This window comes from Artemia franciscana, chromosome 18 (assembly GCF_032884065.1).
Source record: "Artemia franciscana chromosome 18, ASM3288406v1, whole genome shotgun sequence".
NCBI lineage: Eukaryota > Metazoa > Arthropoda > Branchiopoda > Anostraca > Artemiidae > Artemia > Artemia franciscana.
In genome coordinates this window covers 33,805,912-33,824,091 of record NC_088880.1, presented here as the reverse complement: position 1 = coordinate 33,824,091, position 18,180 = coordinate 33,805,912, and the positions used below count along the sequence as shown (strand labels likewise).

Here is an 18,180-nt window from a genome sequence, read left to right as displayed (position 1 = left end):
TTTTATTTATGCATGGGTTACTATGCCATTGGAGCCGGTTTATCTTTTTATAACTTTTTTAGTAAATAGTTCTGACAGTTTCTAAGTAAAGACATTGATGAAAAAAGTGGTTATGTTTAGGTCCATTGATGATTTTTCTTACGCAAAATTTAGTCATAATAATTAAATATTTGTACAAGCCTCTACGAGATGCAACTTCTGCAAGAAGATTTATGAAAACTTGTGATGGTTTTTGTTCCACACAATTTAGTAATAATAATTTAGTATAGGAGTATGCCTTTACGAGATACAGTCGCTTCACCAAGATTTGAGAAAACTAACAGAAGCAGTTTTTTTTTCTTACCTAATGAAATAAAGGCATTGCCCCCAAGAATCACGAAGTTTTAATCCCGAAAAATAATAAAAGAAAACAAGTACCAAATAAAGTAAAATAAGGCTTAACCTTCCAAAACACCCAGTGAGGCAAACTCAGGCCAAAGGCTTGGTCAATGAAGTCGAAGGATTTTATAATCGCTAAATTTTATGATTTTTGGAGAGGGTACTTATGTTTTATAGCCACCATAATCAAGTTCTTGGTCTGAGTAGAACCAGCTTCGTTCTGTATTTCAGTAAGTACTCAGTGATAATCAGCTCAGCGTGAGAGAGATAAACTACAATGTAGGTATACTTTAACTAGATATTTTATGTATAGAGTTGGTATTTTAGTTAGGTTAGAAACCATTGAAATACCGTTTAGTATAATGCGTATATATATATATATATATATATATATATATATATATATATATATATATATATATATATATATATATATATATATATATATATATATATTTATATATTTATATATATATAGACCCGAGAGCATCGCTCCCAGGCACTCGCCACATGGCAGGCTTCTATATATAGATTCTCATTTTCGCTTGTCTTCTAAACGCAGACAATTTGAGCCTTTTTGATGTCATCATGTCCAAATGGACCTTAAATTAGAATTGGTGTCTTTGTAAAATTACATTTTGAATTTTAAATTTTGCCTCGGCTTGTCGTTTGTCATTATGAAAGATATATCACCGAACTTTTATTTATTTTAATTGTGCAGGTGTGCAGAGCAAATGAAAGAACGTTCTCACTTTATGAATGCAGGCTAAGAATCTCAGTTACTTGTGAAAATAGGACATATCTCTTTTTCAAAATTTGCTTGTTTTCAAGCAATGAAACATGTGAGTGAAAACATGTGAAAACATATGTTCACAGCAAGCCCAGGAGAAGTTTTATATTGCATTGTTGTCCGAAAAATGACAGTGAATACTGAATCTTGGATAGCATGCCAGACTTTTAAACATATATCCTTCGGGAGGAGGGTTTGACTCATTGGCTTAGGATAGGGGTCAATGGTGTGATTATCCGAGATTAGCCACCTTGAGTCTAGGGAGCTTATGGTAAAATACATTCCCATGTAAGATCTGATTTCTGTTGTCAGGAGAGGTGGAAAAACGCCCGATATTGCTGCAATAACAAGAAGAGGATCTTGAAAACTATTTTTTTTTTGTTTTTTTAGTATTGTTGAAATTTCATTGAGCAAAAACAAAAATTATTGACTTGTATTCACCTATTTATGCAGATAAAGTTTTATTTCTATTTTTTTTTTTTAGGAGAACAAAGTGACAACTTAGTAACTGAGAATGTGAATAGAGAAAAAGTTCGATTGGTTGTGGGTAGTGCACCATCATACCCCTATCAGAATTTTGTACTATCACAAAACCCATTTCTGACCAGCAACCCACAAAACAAGTATGGCATTCTGAAAAACGAACTCTCAATCGGAAGCAATATACAGTCCCAAATTTTGAACCAACCGCAAGCCAGTCCTGTTTTAAGCCAATTACAAAATCAGCTTTTGACACAGTCACAAACCAATCCGGTTTTAAACCAATTGACAGCCCCAAACCTTCAGCAGTATTATTTCATAAGTTCCCCACTGGCTTACGAAAGCTACCCCCAAACTAAACCCAATAATCAGGTATTATTTGTTCCCAACCCTGTCACTGACGGCGTTTCAACATACGGCTCAAGACCACTTGCTTTCACTGCTTCAGATGAGCCAAATCCCGTACTGCTGTGCAAGAAAGAAAAATGCTCCCAAGTTTCTCCCATGTTTCTTCGTCTTTTTGGATAATATTTTTCTTATGGTCGCTATTTATTTTATTTATTTCAGTGTGTTATAAATGTTAAAATTAGGCTGAATAATTTTTGTAATAAATGATATTGTTATCCTAAACAAGTATATCATGTTATTTATAAATTTATTCTTATTTTTATTCCATTTTATCGTCCTTTCTGAATTTTATGCCCTTGACTGTTATTCATTGTATTAGTTCTTTTATGTTTGTTAAAACAAGTTAGGACTTTCATTCTTGTATCCATATTTTTATTAATCCTATCCTATGGATAATAGCTTATCCATCTATCTTATGCGTAATACTATTCATATTTACCGTAACATGTATCCAAGTTTTTTCTTTTTTTTTCTCCTTCTTTTTGGACGAGTTTGGGGTTCAGATTATTATTTATTACCCTTTTTAAAATATGATACTATTCAAATTTTGTAAAATTGTTATTTCTTCACTGTAACATTATTGTCCCAAAAGTTAGAACACCAAGGGCATCAAAATGAGTATCCTCTCCCTCTGGATCCATCTTAGGTCTATTCATACGCGAGAGCCGCACTAAAAATTTCCTTTCGATTATTCCAATATTTGAAGTTATAAGGGAGTAAATCATTTTTGTCAGTGTCACTACGTTGAAGAGTGAAATAAGAAAAATTAATTAGTTAAATTTGGCAACGCGTTTTGTTTGTAATTATTTAAAATCTATCAATCTATTTATTTCAAGACAGTTGTACCTTTAAAGTACAGCTACATCGTCTTAAGCTGTTCGGTGTGTAAGTTTCCTAAATGTTTATTTATTTTCTGTTTAAGCTTCTTCTGAAGCTTCTGAAGTGTTTTAGGTCTATTTTCTGCGGGGTTCTCACCCTCATTTTTGTCCTTGCTTTCAAGAAGTATGTAACTGCATATGAAGTGTTTTAAAAATTAGTTTCTCAGTTCTTTACAATTAGAAAAGAGATATGAGTATTCGTCTAACCAATCCAAACATCGTACTTCGTGGTCACTGTCTTTGGTACTTAAAAAAAAATAAATAATGATGATGTATTAGATTGCGCTGAACAAACGATGTATTTTGCGTCGTAAAATTTCTTTGTCTCGGGTTGTGTGATATAATATCTTGTAATAAATATATTTTCATATAGCTTTTGATGTCAGCCTAGAATGCACAGTCCACGGTTTTTCAATGATGAACTAACAGTCAGTGGCCTTTGGAGGGTGAAAAGGCACTTTTAAAAGCTTCGACATAAACAGGTTCAGATTACTACATGGGCTAAGCATGGGCTATAGAAGAGACTACAAAGGCTATACATTACGTAAGAAAAAAAAACAAAGAACGAAGAAAATAAAACCAAACAAAGATAAACCGGCTTAAACTTAACCTCACTTATTTCCCTTTTTTTATTCTTTTTCGTTCTTTGTTTTTTTAAAAAGTTTCTCCCCTGCTTAAATTTATCAACACCTATTTTTTTATAATGAGTGTATGTGCATCATTTTGAAAAGTTAGAACTTTATGAATATAAGGAATGAAATGAATGGCTTGTGACATTTTCTGTCCCTCTGGTAGGTTTTCATTGTTCAAAATCTAATTTTTTTTTTAGTGTTATTATTAGGACTCAAAACAATGAAAATAGCCTAAGTTATAATAAAAGCTACTTGTATACTACCTTTTCAACGGCACAATCCCAATGTCCTACTACAAACATAAGAGCCGCTTTGTGTTTCTAAGTGATCTGCTGCTTTAAAAAGTTTTTATTGGGGTACCTGTAAGTAGCCCTAATCATATTTAGTTTAAGTTAATTAAAAATAGATTTCGGTACGGTTTGATATATGGATTGTAAATTTTTAAAAGATCCGCTGTGCGTGCTTTATAATCGTATATTCTGTCTAGCTCTATTAGCAAGTAAGTAAAACTCTTTATTTAAAGTCAAAATCATGTGTTTTGATGTCAATAACTGGCGCAGTAACTTGTATCGAATATGCTGCCGTAGACCAACCAAATTGTTTGACGTGTGTTTAAGCTCATCACTTCCATAGACTAAAACAAAATTTTTTTAATCCCATTAAAATTATTGATAATTTTAGTAATCAAGATTTTGCCCTGGGTGCAAGAGAGGCCAGAATCGCTACTGGGGTCTGTGGTACAGTCCCAGATGTCATAGGGTCTGGAAATGTGTGGAGTTTATGTTTTAGCGTCTCCAAGTAGTCGGACAAGAAGAAGAAGAAGTAATGAAAGGTGCATCATAATGACACTGAAAATGGAAGAGATTCGGAAAAATCGATTATTCGGGTAGAATGCTCAGATGAAAGTCGCCTGTAGGGACATTGAATATTTCATGTAATGTTAAGAATGAATAATTTATTTATTAAATTCTAAGTATAATTCTAAGTAGAATTCCAAGTAAATTTATTCAATTCTAAGCTTTTCAATTCCAGTTAGTTTTTTTTATTTGTCATCACCCTTGCAGTTTATCTTTTACTAATTGGCTGCAGTTTTGTGCTAATTACTAAAAATTTAACTGAAACTGAAAGTGATTTGGAAAAACTGATATTGCTTTTCAATTCTAAGTAGTTTAATTCTAAGCTTTTCAATTCTAGGTAGTTATAACTTAACATACTCATCTTGACAAAAGAAAATTATAGCCCAGGGCTATGGGCTATTCTTAAGTAAATAAAAACAATAGTGGAAAGTAGGAAGAATTAATCAAATAGGAAATAGAACCAGAAAATGTACAGATAGAAAGAAAACAGAATCCCAAATAGAGAGCACATAATGCTAAATTCAAACGTTGCAATAAAACTACTTGCTCGTTTTAAGCTCGTTCAGAAATTTAGAATGAAACCCTCTCTCCTTCTGAGAAAGCAGATCTATAACCTTAGTTTAAGCGTTAATAGTAAATACAATAACAAGCTTTGTAAAATTCTATGGCAGAAAGGGGCTATGTCCTTTGCATCGCATTGTAAATATATAGTGCCTTCTACATTATAATTTTGAAAAAATTAATTTTCATCTACACAAAACGCACTTTTCTCTCTAATAGATATTCTCTCTGACAATATTTAATATGTTATGTATGTAATGATAAAAAAGATGAATGAATTTGAAAAGAAATCAAAAATAAATAATAAACAGAATATTTTTTTAATGATAATTTTTAGTCATTTAAACCCATTGATAAAAGCCAAAGAAAACCTTTTTTCTGGGGTAGCAAGGAGCTGTGTTTCGTTATTAGAACTGGCAGCACCAAAAACCACTTTATGGCAGCTTCCACAAAAAATTAAGAAGATGATTCTTGACCTTAACAATTATTCAGTGTTTTTCAAAAGAACTATTTTTTAAATAGCCTTGAAGAAACTTTAGGTTCCCATTGGATGTCCTTTAGATTTCTTTTAGTCTTACATGAGAGTTTTCTCGGTTAAACTCAAAAAGAAAACAAAGCAAATGATAAAGAAAGAATACCCCTGATCAATGCGGCACGAATTTTTGTATTTAAACCAGCTGTCCAATATTTTCAGTTTTAAAATTAGAATAAAAGTCCAAGATATAAGAAATCTCAACGTCTTAGTATAATTTGATTGGACTGATGGTGTCAATACTACTATTACTACACTATATATTATTATATAGTGATATATATACTATTATATATTATATATATTTATATATTATATATTACTATATACTTTTATATATACTTATACATATACACTATATACTATTATATACTATATACTATTAGTATAGTACAGTACTATTTCATACCCGCTTTAAGTTGAGAATTTTTCATTTTTATTGTGAGTCGTTCTTTAGTTTTTTGTTTGTAGTAGTTTTCTTTTCTGCTGTGGCTATACTGCGGAAAATTCGCGAGGATCCGTTTCTCTATTGCAGTGTTAGTAGACAAAGGCACCATATCCTGAAAATAATGTACTTGTTGTCAATACAAGGTTAAATTCTTGGGGTAACACAGAAAATTTTAGTACGTTAAAATGGAATACAATAAGATTTGTTGAGTATTGTTATCTATTAGTCATAAAAATAGGTAGCGCTGTTTTGAGCTCCTCAATTTTCAGATTCCTGATATTAATTCTAAGAGTCATTAAATAAAAAACAAGTTTTTTTAACTGCAAGTAAGGAGAGACATTAAAACTTAAAACGAACCGAAATTATTCCGTATATGAAAGGAGTTGTCCCCTCCTCAAGGCCCCGCTCTTAACACTAAAGTTCAACTCTTTCTCACAAATCCACTTTTTAAAACAATAAAAAACTTTTGCGTAAGGAGCGAGGCGTCGAGGAGGCGTCTCTCATGCTCGTAACTTTTGATGGGTAAAACCAAACTTGAAATTAAATTTAGTAGCTCTAGGCGAGTAGCTTCGACAAAATAGGATAACTAAGCGGACTTGTTTGAATAGCGACATCCTTGTGGAAAATTTTGCTAGCTCAATAGAAATGTGCCTTTAGGCTTAGAGAGTTATTTGAACTGTGCCCATATAAAAAAGCCACTCAATGCTTAGAGATAAATGCAAATTCTTAAGAAAATAATTTGGTTATAAACCAAGTTTGTTTTCATTTCAAAAATTTTGGGAAGAATTACCTGAACTCTCCCAAAGAACTGTTTTTATTTGTCTTTCTTCCTCTTTGGATTCACAATCTTACGTACGGAGAGCATATTCGGTGGAATTTTCAAGTAAATAATTTGACTAAGTAAGTATAATAATAACTAATTCTTTTTTTAATAAACAACTTTGAGCAGTTCCAGAACCACATGCCTACACTTCTCCAACCAATAAGTGGCAAGGGGTTGGAGTCAGGGATGTAATAAGCTATAGGGTAGAGGGGGCACCTGCCCTTCCCAAACCTCCCCCTGACCCCAGCCTCCCCCTGCTGAAATTCAGCTTCTCCTAAAATGATGTCAAAACTAAGATAAGCCTGGATAATTCAATCATCCACTGAAACAGGTCAGTTTTCTTTAGTACATTTTTACCTTTGTTATTGCTATATGTCTCATTTCTCAGTTTTCTCTGTCATTTTCAATTTATTTGAGAAAACAGGTTCCAACTTTCAACCCCCCCCCCACAGGATTTGGAAAAATTACGTTGTTCGTTTTTGTATGGATTTAGTGACTTACTAAGAATTTTGTCACAAACCATGAACTGGATGACCTCTATTCCCTTTTGGATCAAAGTGCATAACAAAATGCCTTCCCGGAAATACTTTAAAAAACGAGTGCATCACATTTACAAAAACAGTGAAGTTATCTAAAAAATATCATATAGGAGGGAAAAAAACGTGATAGAAAAAAAAAACTAAGCAGGAATCGAAGCAATCGAACTCCAACGCTGCACTAACAGAACCACGTCCCTAATAACCTAATATTAATATTAGTGGTTATATCTTAAGTGTGTTTATGTCTTATGTCTGTTTATGTGTGTTTATGTGGTTATGTCTTAATGCTTATTAAGGGGAATTGGAAGGAAGTGTTCTCCTCCAACATAACATACGGGAGGTGTTCTTGCAAACCTTGAGCTAAGGGTTTTGAACCATAATTATCACAATGATGATACTGTTTTATACTTCCAATGTTCTCTATTTAAAAAATGACACCAAAAGTGTAAGTGCTTTATTACGCTTACGGATGGTAAAAATGATAAAATTGCGTATATATGAGCAATACCTTTCAGGGGAGCACTCTAAAAAGCTCCAGTAGCCCACTAGCCCAAGTTTTCCACTTGAGACATGGCACCAAAAGTGCTGTTTTCAATACCATTTGGAGCTTGCTGACGGTGAAATTTATTGGAAGGATGGAGATATGAGTAGTATCTTTTATATGAGCTATTAAAAATCCGACTAAGATACCTGCAATGCTAGTACGCCCTGTAACAATACGCCCATACCGATAGGCGTGATATACATACTGATACAGCGTACAGCCCTTTCCCTAGGGACCATGGAGGGTCTTTTCACCACCAAAACCTTAGATAGTGGACCTTTGAACTATGTTGAACAAAATGGCTATCTCAAAATTTTGATGAAATAACTTTGGGGGGAGGCGGCGTTTACAGAGGGGGCTTTACCCTCCTTTCTTTTCAGTCACTTAAAAAGGGAACTAGAAAATTTATTTCCCGTTTAATTATCCACTAAAATTTCTCAATGATATTCTTGTCATTCGCTGGACCTGGTGAAAAAAAAGGACAAGGTTGGCACATCAGGGCTACCAATACAAAAAAGCGATTTTCCTTGGTGTTCAGATTAGAAGACTGTAATTGTTCTTATAAAGATTTCCGACCAAGCTGACTCCAATCATGCAGTTTTTATTTCCATCTGACGTCATGGCAAGGGGTTTCAGGCCTTTTTTCGAAATTATCATAATTCTCTTTTCGCAATAAACTTTTACGTTTAAGATTAATGGAATAAGCAGTAACCGTTCTTGATTCAGTTTCAGATTGCAATTTTTTCACCAGGCATTTTTTTCAAAAACATGCTTTTTAACTTTTGACTACTATGGACTGTGGTTCATTCTTTAATATGCTGCAGTTACCGTTGCAACCATAATCAGATCTATGTATTATGTGTCGCCATTTAAATACTATCTGCTGTATGTATAAAGCTATGTAAATTTATCCTTAAATCTTCTGACATATCATTACGTTAAAAAACAAAATCAAGTGAAAGAAAAGAGAGGTAATAAAGTTAAGCAAAAAAAAAACGAACCCATGTCGCAAAAATTACAAAATTATACTTAATTGCCATAATATATTACCATAATTGCGTAGCTTACAGCCCTTTTCCCACGGATTATGAGGGATCATATCATCACCTAAGTCATAGTTGTTTGACTTTCGAACTATGTTTTAAAAAAAAATGACTATCTCCAAATTTTGATCTTCTAGGACCATTGGTTTGATATCATCATCCCTGGATAAAACAAACAAACAAATGAATAAACAATATTTTTATTGTATTGTATTTATTGCATACTATAATAAACAATACCTCGCGGCCGACCGAAGAAACGTTGATTCGACAGCCTGTTCGATTTCTTGACGATGGCAAACATCAGACAGGGCGAAGAGCAAATACTCGCCATGGACCGAAGTGGATGGAGGAGGCAGACGTAACTCTACGCCGAGTAGTGCTCGGCAGGAGACGTAAGCGAGTAAGCGATAATAAACAATATAGTAAACAAATATTTTTTGGATTGCATCCGCAGTCCAAAAAAAAAACACAAAATTCTGCACTTTTACAGATATAAGCTTAAAACCACTTCAGACGGGTATTCTAATACGCTGAATGTCATGGTGTAATTTCTGTTGTTTCCTTGACTTTCATGGGGTTTGTCTTTTTATAAAATAAGTCAAATTTTCTCAGGCTTGTATCTTTTGATGGGTAACACTAAACTTGATAAATCGTTATATTTATTTAGAATTAGAATAAATTAGGTGATTATTTTGATCCATCTATCGGTATCAAAATTCCGTTTTTTAATGTATTGCTTACTATTGAGTCGTGTCGCTTCTTAATACAGTTTGTTACCACAAACTGCTTGATTCATTGAGATACAATGTGACATAAACACCCATCTAAACGTTATAGTGCGAGCAAAGAGAAACACTGGGTTGGCTACCCTATGCTTCCACGTTAAAAGGTGTGCTTCAATTTTATTGGTTTCTTTTTCTGGCGCATTTTCGTAAGGCAATCCCAATGTTTCTTATATATATGGAGACAAATATTATTGTTTTATTTTTTTTAATATCTTTTATTATTTTATTGTTTTATTGCTCAACTGTAAGAACTTTTTTTAGATTTTTAAGCTCTTCAGTTTTTGGAAAAAATTTGTATTCTATCATAATGTTTGATCACCTTTAATTTTGTCCAATAAATTACAAAGTTATTATTAATATTTAGAATATTAAGGCATAATGCTGACGTGGATGTTTAACAGAAACAAAACAAACCGTCAAAATTAAGGAGGAATTTTAATCACAAAATTCAATGGGCTGAAGTAGTTCTGACGCTCTGTTTTAAACACCCTTTAACATACGTGAATTTTGATCCGCCTTTACATTCTTAATAAAAAGATTGATTTAGTTTCTCTCTTTTAACAGTTAGTTTATTAAATAATTTGGAGACAAATGACAAATGTGGAAACAAAATATTTCTAGCAACGATCTAATCGAGATAAGTCCTGGAGAAAGGTCTAAGTTAAGAAGTTTTTCCCATTGTTTACTTACAGTATTTTTCATTGGGAAGCATGCACTTGCATACATTTTTCGGTTGGGGGGTGAATTTTCTGAAAGGATATTTCCATGGGAGAATCTGTCCTGGGGAGGGATGTTTCCATGGGGTGAGGGGTGAACATTTCAGGGAAAATTTTACACTGCGGGAATTTTCCAGAATTGGAAAATCTTTACGCTAAAGTTTTAAATTGTTTTAAAAAGTAGAATTGTGGCAGAGTCAAACTTTAGCATAAAGAGCGAGGGTTTGCGGAGGGGACAACTCATTTCATATACGGAGTAATTTCTGTTCGTTTTAAGTTTTAATGTCGCTCCTTACTTTCAGCTAAAAAAATTAGTTTTTTTTTATTTAATACTTAACAAACTTTAACTTGAAGAGCGAGGTGTTAAGGAAGGGGCATACATACGTAACAATTTCTATTTGTTTTAAGTACTAATGTTGCTCCTTGCTTTCGGTAGAAAAACTTGTTTGTTTTATAGCATATATAAACGAAGGCTCAGAACTTTTAGCCCCAAACAATAAAAAAAAAGATACTAATGCCTTAAGCAACTAAAGAATATTAACCCCTCGGTCAAACAGTTGCAAGCCATGGTGTTCAGTTTTGCCCGTTTGGTATCGTCTCTCTGTCTCTACTTTTCAGCTAAATTTCAAATTTTAATGGAATTCCAACAGACAAAAACACTAAACAGGCAAAAACAACAAAACATTGACACTAAAAAGGGTATAAAACGATTGCAATCCCTGGCAGAAATTTAACTCTTGAATTCGGGTAAAAACAGGGAAAGCCCCAGGAGGCACAACTAAGTTGCAAGGAAGAAACAGATTGAAATTTAAAATGATGTTAAAAGAACCGGGAGATTTTGTTCATGATATTTTCAGGGAAAGGAGCACGAGAATTGTTTAATTAGGGGGTTAAGTGAATACCCCTGCTTTGACTACATAACTGACCTGCGTTATGATTAAAACGCCAACACACAATTTGTAAAAACTTATAAATGTAATTTTATTTCCGTCAAAAAGAAATGTACAAACAACAATCCATTCACCCCCAGAATATTTTCATACTATAGACTTCTTTATTTTCCAACTGCGAAACAGCTCTTTGATCCAGTCAAGATGTTGAGGAGACATCCTGAATTGCCACCATTAGGTTTGTATTCAACCGCACTGGTGTGTCCGACTTGTTCGTAAGTTGGGTATTTTCCGACATATGGAACAAAAGGAAGAAATTTGCGTGCATTTTGATTAGGATCAAATCCTGAAAAACTTTCAGGATAATAGCTTGGGTAGTCATACCCACTTGAAAAGGCTGACTGATCAATAACAAAGATTGGCTGAGCCCTGTAGCCTGGGGTTTGGTATCCTCGGGTTTTGTAGCTTGGAGTTTCATTAAACTCAGGAATTACATAGACTGTTGGTCTTGTCTGAGCTGGTAAGGCTGATCGGTAAAATGGATATGGAATAAAATTGGGGGTTTGTTGGTACTGTTGAGTAAATTGTTGTAGCTGCTGCTGGTTTACAGGCTGAAATTGTTGTTTAAGTACTGCTGGGTTTCTGCCTTCAGAAGATTCAGGTTTTCGCTGCTGTACTAGTTGTGCTTCAATTTGCTTCAGCTCATCTTCTGTGAGGGGTTCTTCTTTTAATAAACGCCCCTTTGAGTCAATAGTGATTATGCTATATGTCCCTTCATTACCTGAAAGGAAAGATTTGTATAAATGTTTGTGTATGTATCGGCAATGATAATTCAAATAGCATTGTGATATGTTTTGAAACAACTTTTATTTGTAACAAAAGTTTTCAAACTAAACAACTTGTAAAGTTGTATCCAGGAGGGGCTTAGGGGTTTGGGACACACCTCTCTCTTTAACTATTCTTTGTGTGGCACGTAAACACGTAACAAAAATAGATATAAACAAATTTTTATTGTAAAATACAAATTTTGTAAAAATACAAAATTGTTTATGTATTTTAAAGAACATTTTCTGTAAGACCATTCCCCCAAGTTAGATATGGTCCCGACAACTTGTATCGATTAATTTGACTTATTTGCAGAGGCAGAATCTGCGTATTCCAAGATTATTTTGGGAGGGGAAGGTGGTTTATAGATAGGGAGAAAATTAGATTTTTTTTTGTCTTGCCTTGGAGTAGATTTTCATATCGCTGTTACTTTTTTTTATCTGTTTCCCTCCAATCTATGGTTTATATCTTATCCAAAGAATTTGTTTATTGCACTGAAGGATTTAGTTATAAAATGTATGTAAGATAAATTTTAAGTAAAGCTAGTTAGAATTCAATTTCCAGGCAATACAATGAACTTTCCCGACTTTTTGGAGAAAACTACGTACTGAGCTATTCCTGACCAATTCACCAAGAAGCCACTCAGAGCTGAACTGAACGGGAAAAAAAAACTGATTGGAACGGTTTTTCTAGCTTTCTTTGTTCGCGAGATATGGGTTCTATTAAGGTTTAAACTAGAAATTATTTCCAGCTTTGCTAGGGGTGAAATCAGGTTGTGTTCCTGGAGAGTTTAACCTGCTTCATGAGGGGGAGGTAGGGGGGGGGGCTAAATACATGGTTCTCAAATTTCAACTAAAAAAGTGTTTTAGATAAGTGTTACCTTATTCTGTGTGGACGGGGGAGTTCGTCCCTCAGAAGTTCGTGTCCTATTATACTGTTATTCGCTTTGAATATTTTTATAAAATTTTCTTTTTATTTGTTATGGGTTCGAAATTCCACAGAATGACAGGTGAATGATATATGAGCAGAAAATGAATTTTTGACGCGTGACTTAACATGCTAATGGAATACTGGCGCGACATATAGTTATATATTACACAGAATCATGTAAGACAAAAAAAATATTATGAAATTTTGATTAGAGAGGTCAAAACTCTTTATGAGAAGCTTATGAAGAATAAACTATAAAATAACAGAAAGAAAATAAAGGGAATGCGTGAAGGCTATAAAAGATTCGACGCGGATACACATCTGGGCTTTTTATTACACCATAAAGAAACTGGTTAGAGCTCTTTTTTATTTCTTTTGTTTTATTTGGTATGGAGTTCATTGGCTTAAGGTCGCCATAACGTGTTTCGTAACTGTTGGATGTATACCCAACTATAATTTTCTACACCGGTTTACTCTTAGAATACAAATAACAGAATCGTGTTTGCTCATTTTTTTTCCAATTTAAGGGGCAACGCACTACTTAGCATTCTACGCGCTAAGCAACATAAAAAAGGCCCTTCCTTTCTGTTATAAAAAAAGAACTTATTATTACTGAAAGTGGTGATGAAAATGAAACCTAAGTGATCATTTTAGATATATGAGCAACAACCGTCCTTGGGAAAATAGAAGAAAAGGTTAAAAAAAAAAAAAACAAAAAAAAACATCTAATTCAAGACCAGAAATCGTAGCTGCAGTTTTGAGCTGTAAAAACTAAGGCTCATTTAATTTGATATTCAGTGGCTTTGCTTTGTTGTACTTTGTTGTGCTTTGTTGTACTCTTTTATTCCGTTGAGGACGACTATTGTTCATATCTTCAAAATGCTTATGTTTTGCTATAATCCTTGTCTTTGGAAACAAGTCTTCCGCATAACTTTTAGCTTTTATTCCTGTACATCATAGGCTTGGAGGTATAAAGCTAGGGCAGGATATAGCCATGGAAAATCAGCTTAAAATGTATTCACGAACTGCTTACAGCACACAAGTCTTTGTGTTTCGTATATATTCGTGAAAAGCATATAATTCTTGTTACCAATGGTTTGAACAGATTAAATAGCCCCTAAAACGCAAATTTTGATCAAAAAGGATGTCGCAGAGGATAGATCCGAGGTGGGACTGAACCGCAATTGGAAGGTTTAGAGAAATAAGGTCGTATCTACGCATAAGGTATAACATAAGGTAAATCTTTGGAAAAGGCAAAACGATAACATCAGTTGACTGAGGCTGTCAAGGGATATCTTTTGAACAGGAAATTGCTCTGAAATTTGCCAGATCAATTAAAGCTGACCATTTTTTGACTAAAGGATGTAAAACTGCAAATGAATGTTCAGTTAACAAGGATCTACGAGTCAGGATAAAGTTTCTAGTTTTATAAACCTTTGGGATAGGCCTAAATAACCAACGTGAAACAGGTATTAGGAGTGGCTACACATCCTTTTAACTCAGCCTTACCTCAACTTCAAGCGTTAAAAAACTGGAAACTGGTCTGTACTTTATTGTACCCTTTAAAATAGGGAAAACAATATTTCTTTGTTAGGGGAAATGAAGCCATGAATTTCAGTAACATTTTTTTTGGAAATAGTTTTAAAAGAAAGTTTCAATTTTTCACGGTAGATTTGACCCCTGTCGGGGGGGGGGGATACAAGCCCAAGCTCCCAATATCCCTTCGAGTGAAAACAGGGATGATTTTTTATGAGCATAGAAATTTACCTACCCTCGGTTAGCTTTTCTGGAGAAGCAGAAACAGGAGCATCTAAGTTAACACGATACTCGGGATTCTCGAAGGCCAAGGAAATGCCAATGATGCAGGTTGCAACCAAAATCTAAAAAGAAAGAAGATATTAGATATTTTGCTGATTATATATGCTAAAGAAGATTAAAAAAAAAATAGATATAAGTGGCAAAGATATGGTCAGAGGGCTAATACAACTGTTGTGTTCCGATAGACCTGTGGCAAGAAATTTAAATTCTAAGTTTTGAAGGAGCTGAGAAATATATTCTGTAAGGTAACGGGTACAATATCCTCGACAGGCAGAGAAATGAAACCAACCTGAAGAATTGAATGATGCATTTTGAGCTTTAAAGCAGTAATACTTTTCGAGGAAGAGAAGCATTGTTATGGAGAATATGGCAGGGAGCCACATTTTTTTAAACGACAACAAAGGAGTACTGTTTAAAAATTGTATATGCAATGGGAAAAAAGTAAAACTCATAAAAATTTACTACGATTCTGGACCCATAAGTCATTTGCAAGTGAGGCTGAAATTGAGCTCTCAGTCACTAGAAGATGATAATTTAATTTAAATGAGGTAAACATCATTTTAACTAGTACAAAAATCACTTTCTTAACTACCTTTAAGCTTCTCCACAAAATGAAAAAAAAAATGCTGCTTTTAGTTGCATTCAGTAGTTCTGTAAATTATTCTAGTACTAGATATGGTTCTAGATACTATGTCTAAAATTTTGTTCTGATGTTGCTTTGATTTTTTGATTGTGAAGAATTTGATCCCTTTATTTTTTTGGATGCTTTTAATGATTTTTAAGGGTCCCCTTAAGAAGTTTTCACATCCCTTGACATAAAACCAATCTGGTTTAAGGACCAAGTGGCATCTCTCTGCCACAAGAAGCCAAGATATAGCTTTGCTGTGAGTTAAGCAAGTCTTTAACGTTCGACCCTTCACCATAGCTAGCAGGAGGTCGATAGTACTTCTCTCTTGGCCTCTATTTCGGGCAGGAAGATGTTGGATCTTTAAGCTTCAGTTTCTATCCTTAATTTCAAACATTGGATAGTCATTGATAGGTCGTCATCGTTCTAGATTATCACCTCACTAGCTATGCACTAAACGAATTACTACCAATAATCCTGTGTAAATTTTTGTATTAACTCAATAATGAGGTAGCTAAAAAATAGACATACTCTTAGGATCAGAATTTCATCCTGAATTCAGACATAACGTTCATTTGCGTTGGGAATGAAAATTATCCCTACCCCCTTAATATCAAATATTTGCTCTGAATTGTATCTATACAATAACTTACAAATAAGATAAGCTTTAATATATTTTGTTTGAATTCAAAACAGAAGAATATTCTACTATCTTCGGGAAATAAAATTTATTTGAAGTTCTTTGATTTGTTTTTCTTTTTGCGAAGGGTATTTCTTATTTGTTGTCAGCATTTCATGTAACGGGTAGTTAATATATAAGTTTAATTCTTATCCGTCACCAACGTTTAAAACAGTGCTTCTTAATTTCCTTGGATTTTATGAAATTCCTCAAAAAAAAAAAATGGGCTCCATGATCTTAATGTCAATTAAAGTTAACGAAAGTTAAGGATTTGTGTTCTGAGCTAACGTTTGTCTATTTATAAGCCTTAATTTTTTGGAAACCCAATTTCCTCTTAGGGAAATTCGACGAATCTCCAAAAAAATTAGACAGGTACTCAAGTATTATACGAACAAAACTCGAGAAGTGAAGTTTGGTTAATGCTAATGAAATATACCTTATTACGATAAAAATATAATAGTTTAGAAACAAATTTGGGCTATTTATTTGCACATTAGGGACATTATGGGGTTGGAGTATAGCATAGGCATACATTAAAAACGTAATCTAAACAAACCTACACTAACCGAACCGAAATACCAACTAACTATTCAATTAACATATAGCTACTATGTATTTTCCCAGCGAGTCGAAGCTAATTGTCTGGTATTATCACCGTAAAAAGCGGGTAATGTCTCATGTTCGCGATTCAAATTCTCGTGTATTTTCTTTTATAATACTTAAGTGCCATCAGAGATATTAGAACCACTGATTGATATTGACGTAACTCGATAATGACATCAATATCCTTTTCAACTTATTATTTGGAACAATGTATGTCCACAATAAAGAGTGACGAAAACCACAATTCCTTTCCATCATTAAAGAAACAAGAATTGAATGAGGACTTTCTGAAGGCAGTCACTACAATACAACTTAAGTGAATATTCTAGGTATATAACTAATAGCTATCTTCAGCAAAACATTAAAAAACATACAGAGAATTATGACTCAATTTGGAACTCAACAATAGATCAAAGATGGACATTAATTCATTTAAGTTTAACCAAGACTGAACAAAAGGCTTTTGAATGACACTAAATTTCTTTTTTTAATAATTCCTTATTGCAATACTTACTTTAATATCATTGGTAATTGAAATAATTGTATCTTGTACTTCTTTAAGCATTCAAGCTTTTTTTTACTATTTTTCTGTTGTCCTCTTCGATGTTTTATTTAAATATTGACATTTTTTTGTAGTATCATCTTATAAAATAAAAACCTAATCCTAGTTCTAGCTGGTACAATCCATAATGCAAAAAGAAAATGGAAGATGACTAACCAATTTCATCTTCGTAACTTGTTAAACCCCTCCACTTAACTACAAAGACTATCAGTTTTCTTATAAGAATAGCTTATATATCATACAAATAACAAGCTTCTATCCCAAGGGTATATACCAGCATAGAAGTGTGATGATTTCACGAAGAAGTCCCAAAAAACTGGCCAATACCCAGAATTAAGGTGCCAGGTGTTTCAAAAGTGAGTATCTCCTTGTAAAACTGTTGTTAATCCTCGTGATTAATCACGAGGATATCATTTTTAACTGACTCAATTGAAGAAAATAACATGAAGAAAATACGAGGGGAAAGTCTTTTGTATTTTAAAGCACAAGATATTAAGCTAATTTTGGGGGGACTGTATCTAAGAGGAGAGGGGGGAGTCGTTAACTGGACTGCTATTTTTAGAGTTCAATATAGTTTATAGCTCACAGTAAGATCCATAGTGGCATTGATGACAAAGTTAAGGCACATGTTTGGTCAATCAGAAAGTGTTCAACATGGCTTTCTGAAGCTAATCTTTTTTTTTAGTAGTAGTATTAATTTATTAACCAAAGGAAATAACACAGGCAAAATCAATCGGTAGCACACCAAAAGCGTTGCTTGCGAGGGTGCGTTACTAACAAAAAATAGAAGAAAAAAAACAAAACAAAAAAAACAATGAGTTTTGTGGGAAT

The 18,180-nt window shown here is 33.5% G+C and overlaps 2 protein-coding genes across 3 annotated transcripts in view; one reads left to right on the top strand and one right to left on the bottom strand.

The window, feature by feature from the left end:
- The window catches only part of LOC136038903 (uncharacterized), a 70,540-nt gene extending 67,234 nt beyond the window's left edge, over nt 1-3,306 (top strand). For both annotated transcript variants that reach the window (XM_065722383.1, XM_065722382.1), the window contains exon 3: nt 1,653-3,306. In XM_065722383.1, the coding sequence (XP_065578455.1) occupies nt 1,653-2,176 (524 nt within the window). In that variant the 3' untranslated portion in view covers nt 2,177-3,306. The remainder of the gene's footprint in view (nt 1-1,652) is intronic.
- An 8,067-nt stretch (nt 3,307-11,373) lies between these two features.
- Nucleotides 11,374-17,642, bottom strand: LOC136038901 (uncharacterized). The gene is made up of 3 exons (XM_065722380.1): nt 17,506-17,642; nt 14,834-14,942; nt 11,374-12,088 (listed from the first exon to the last, which is right to left on the bottom strand). The coding sequence occupies exons 1-3, from the start codon at nt 17,512-17,514 to the stop codon at nt 11,472-11,474; spliced, it is 735 nt and encodes a 244-aa protein (XP_065578452.1). The 5' UTR covers nt 17,515-17,642; the 3' UTR covers nt 11,374-11,471.
- Nucleotides 17,643-18,180: the final 538 nt, after the last annotated feature.

Excerpts from the sequence above, each read along its gene's own strand:
- LOC136038901 (XM_065722380.1), bottom strand. Across the intron at positions 12,089-14,833 it reads TCCAGAAAAGCTAACCGAGG|GTAATGAAGGGACATATAGC; the intron begins GTAGGTAAATTT and ends CTTTCCTTTCAG.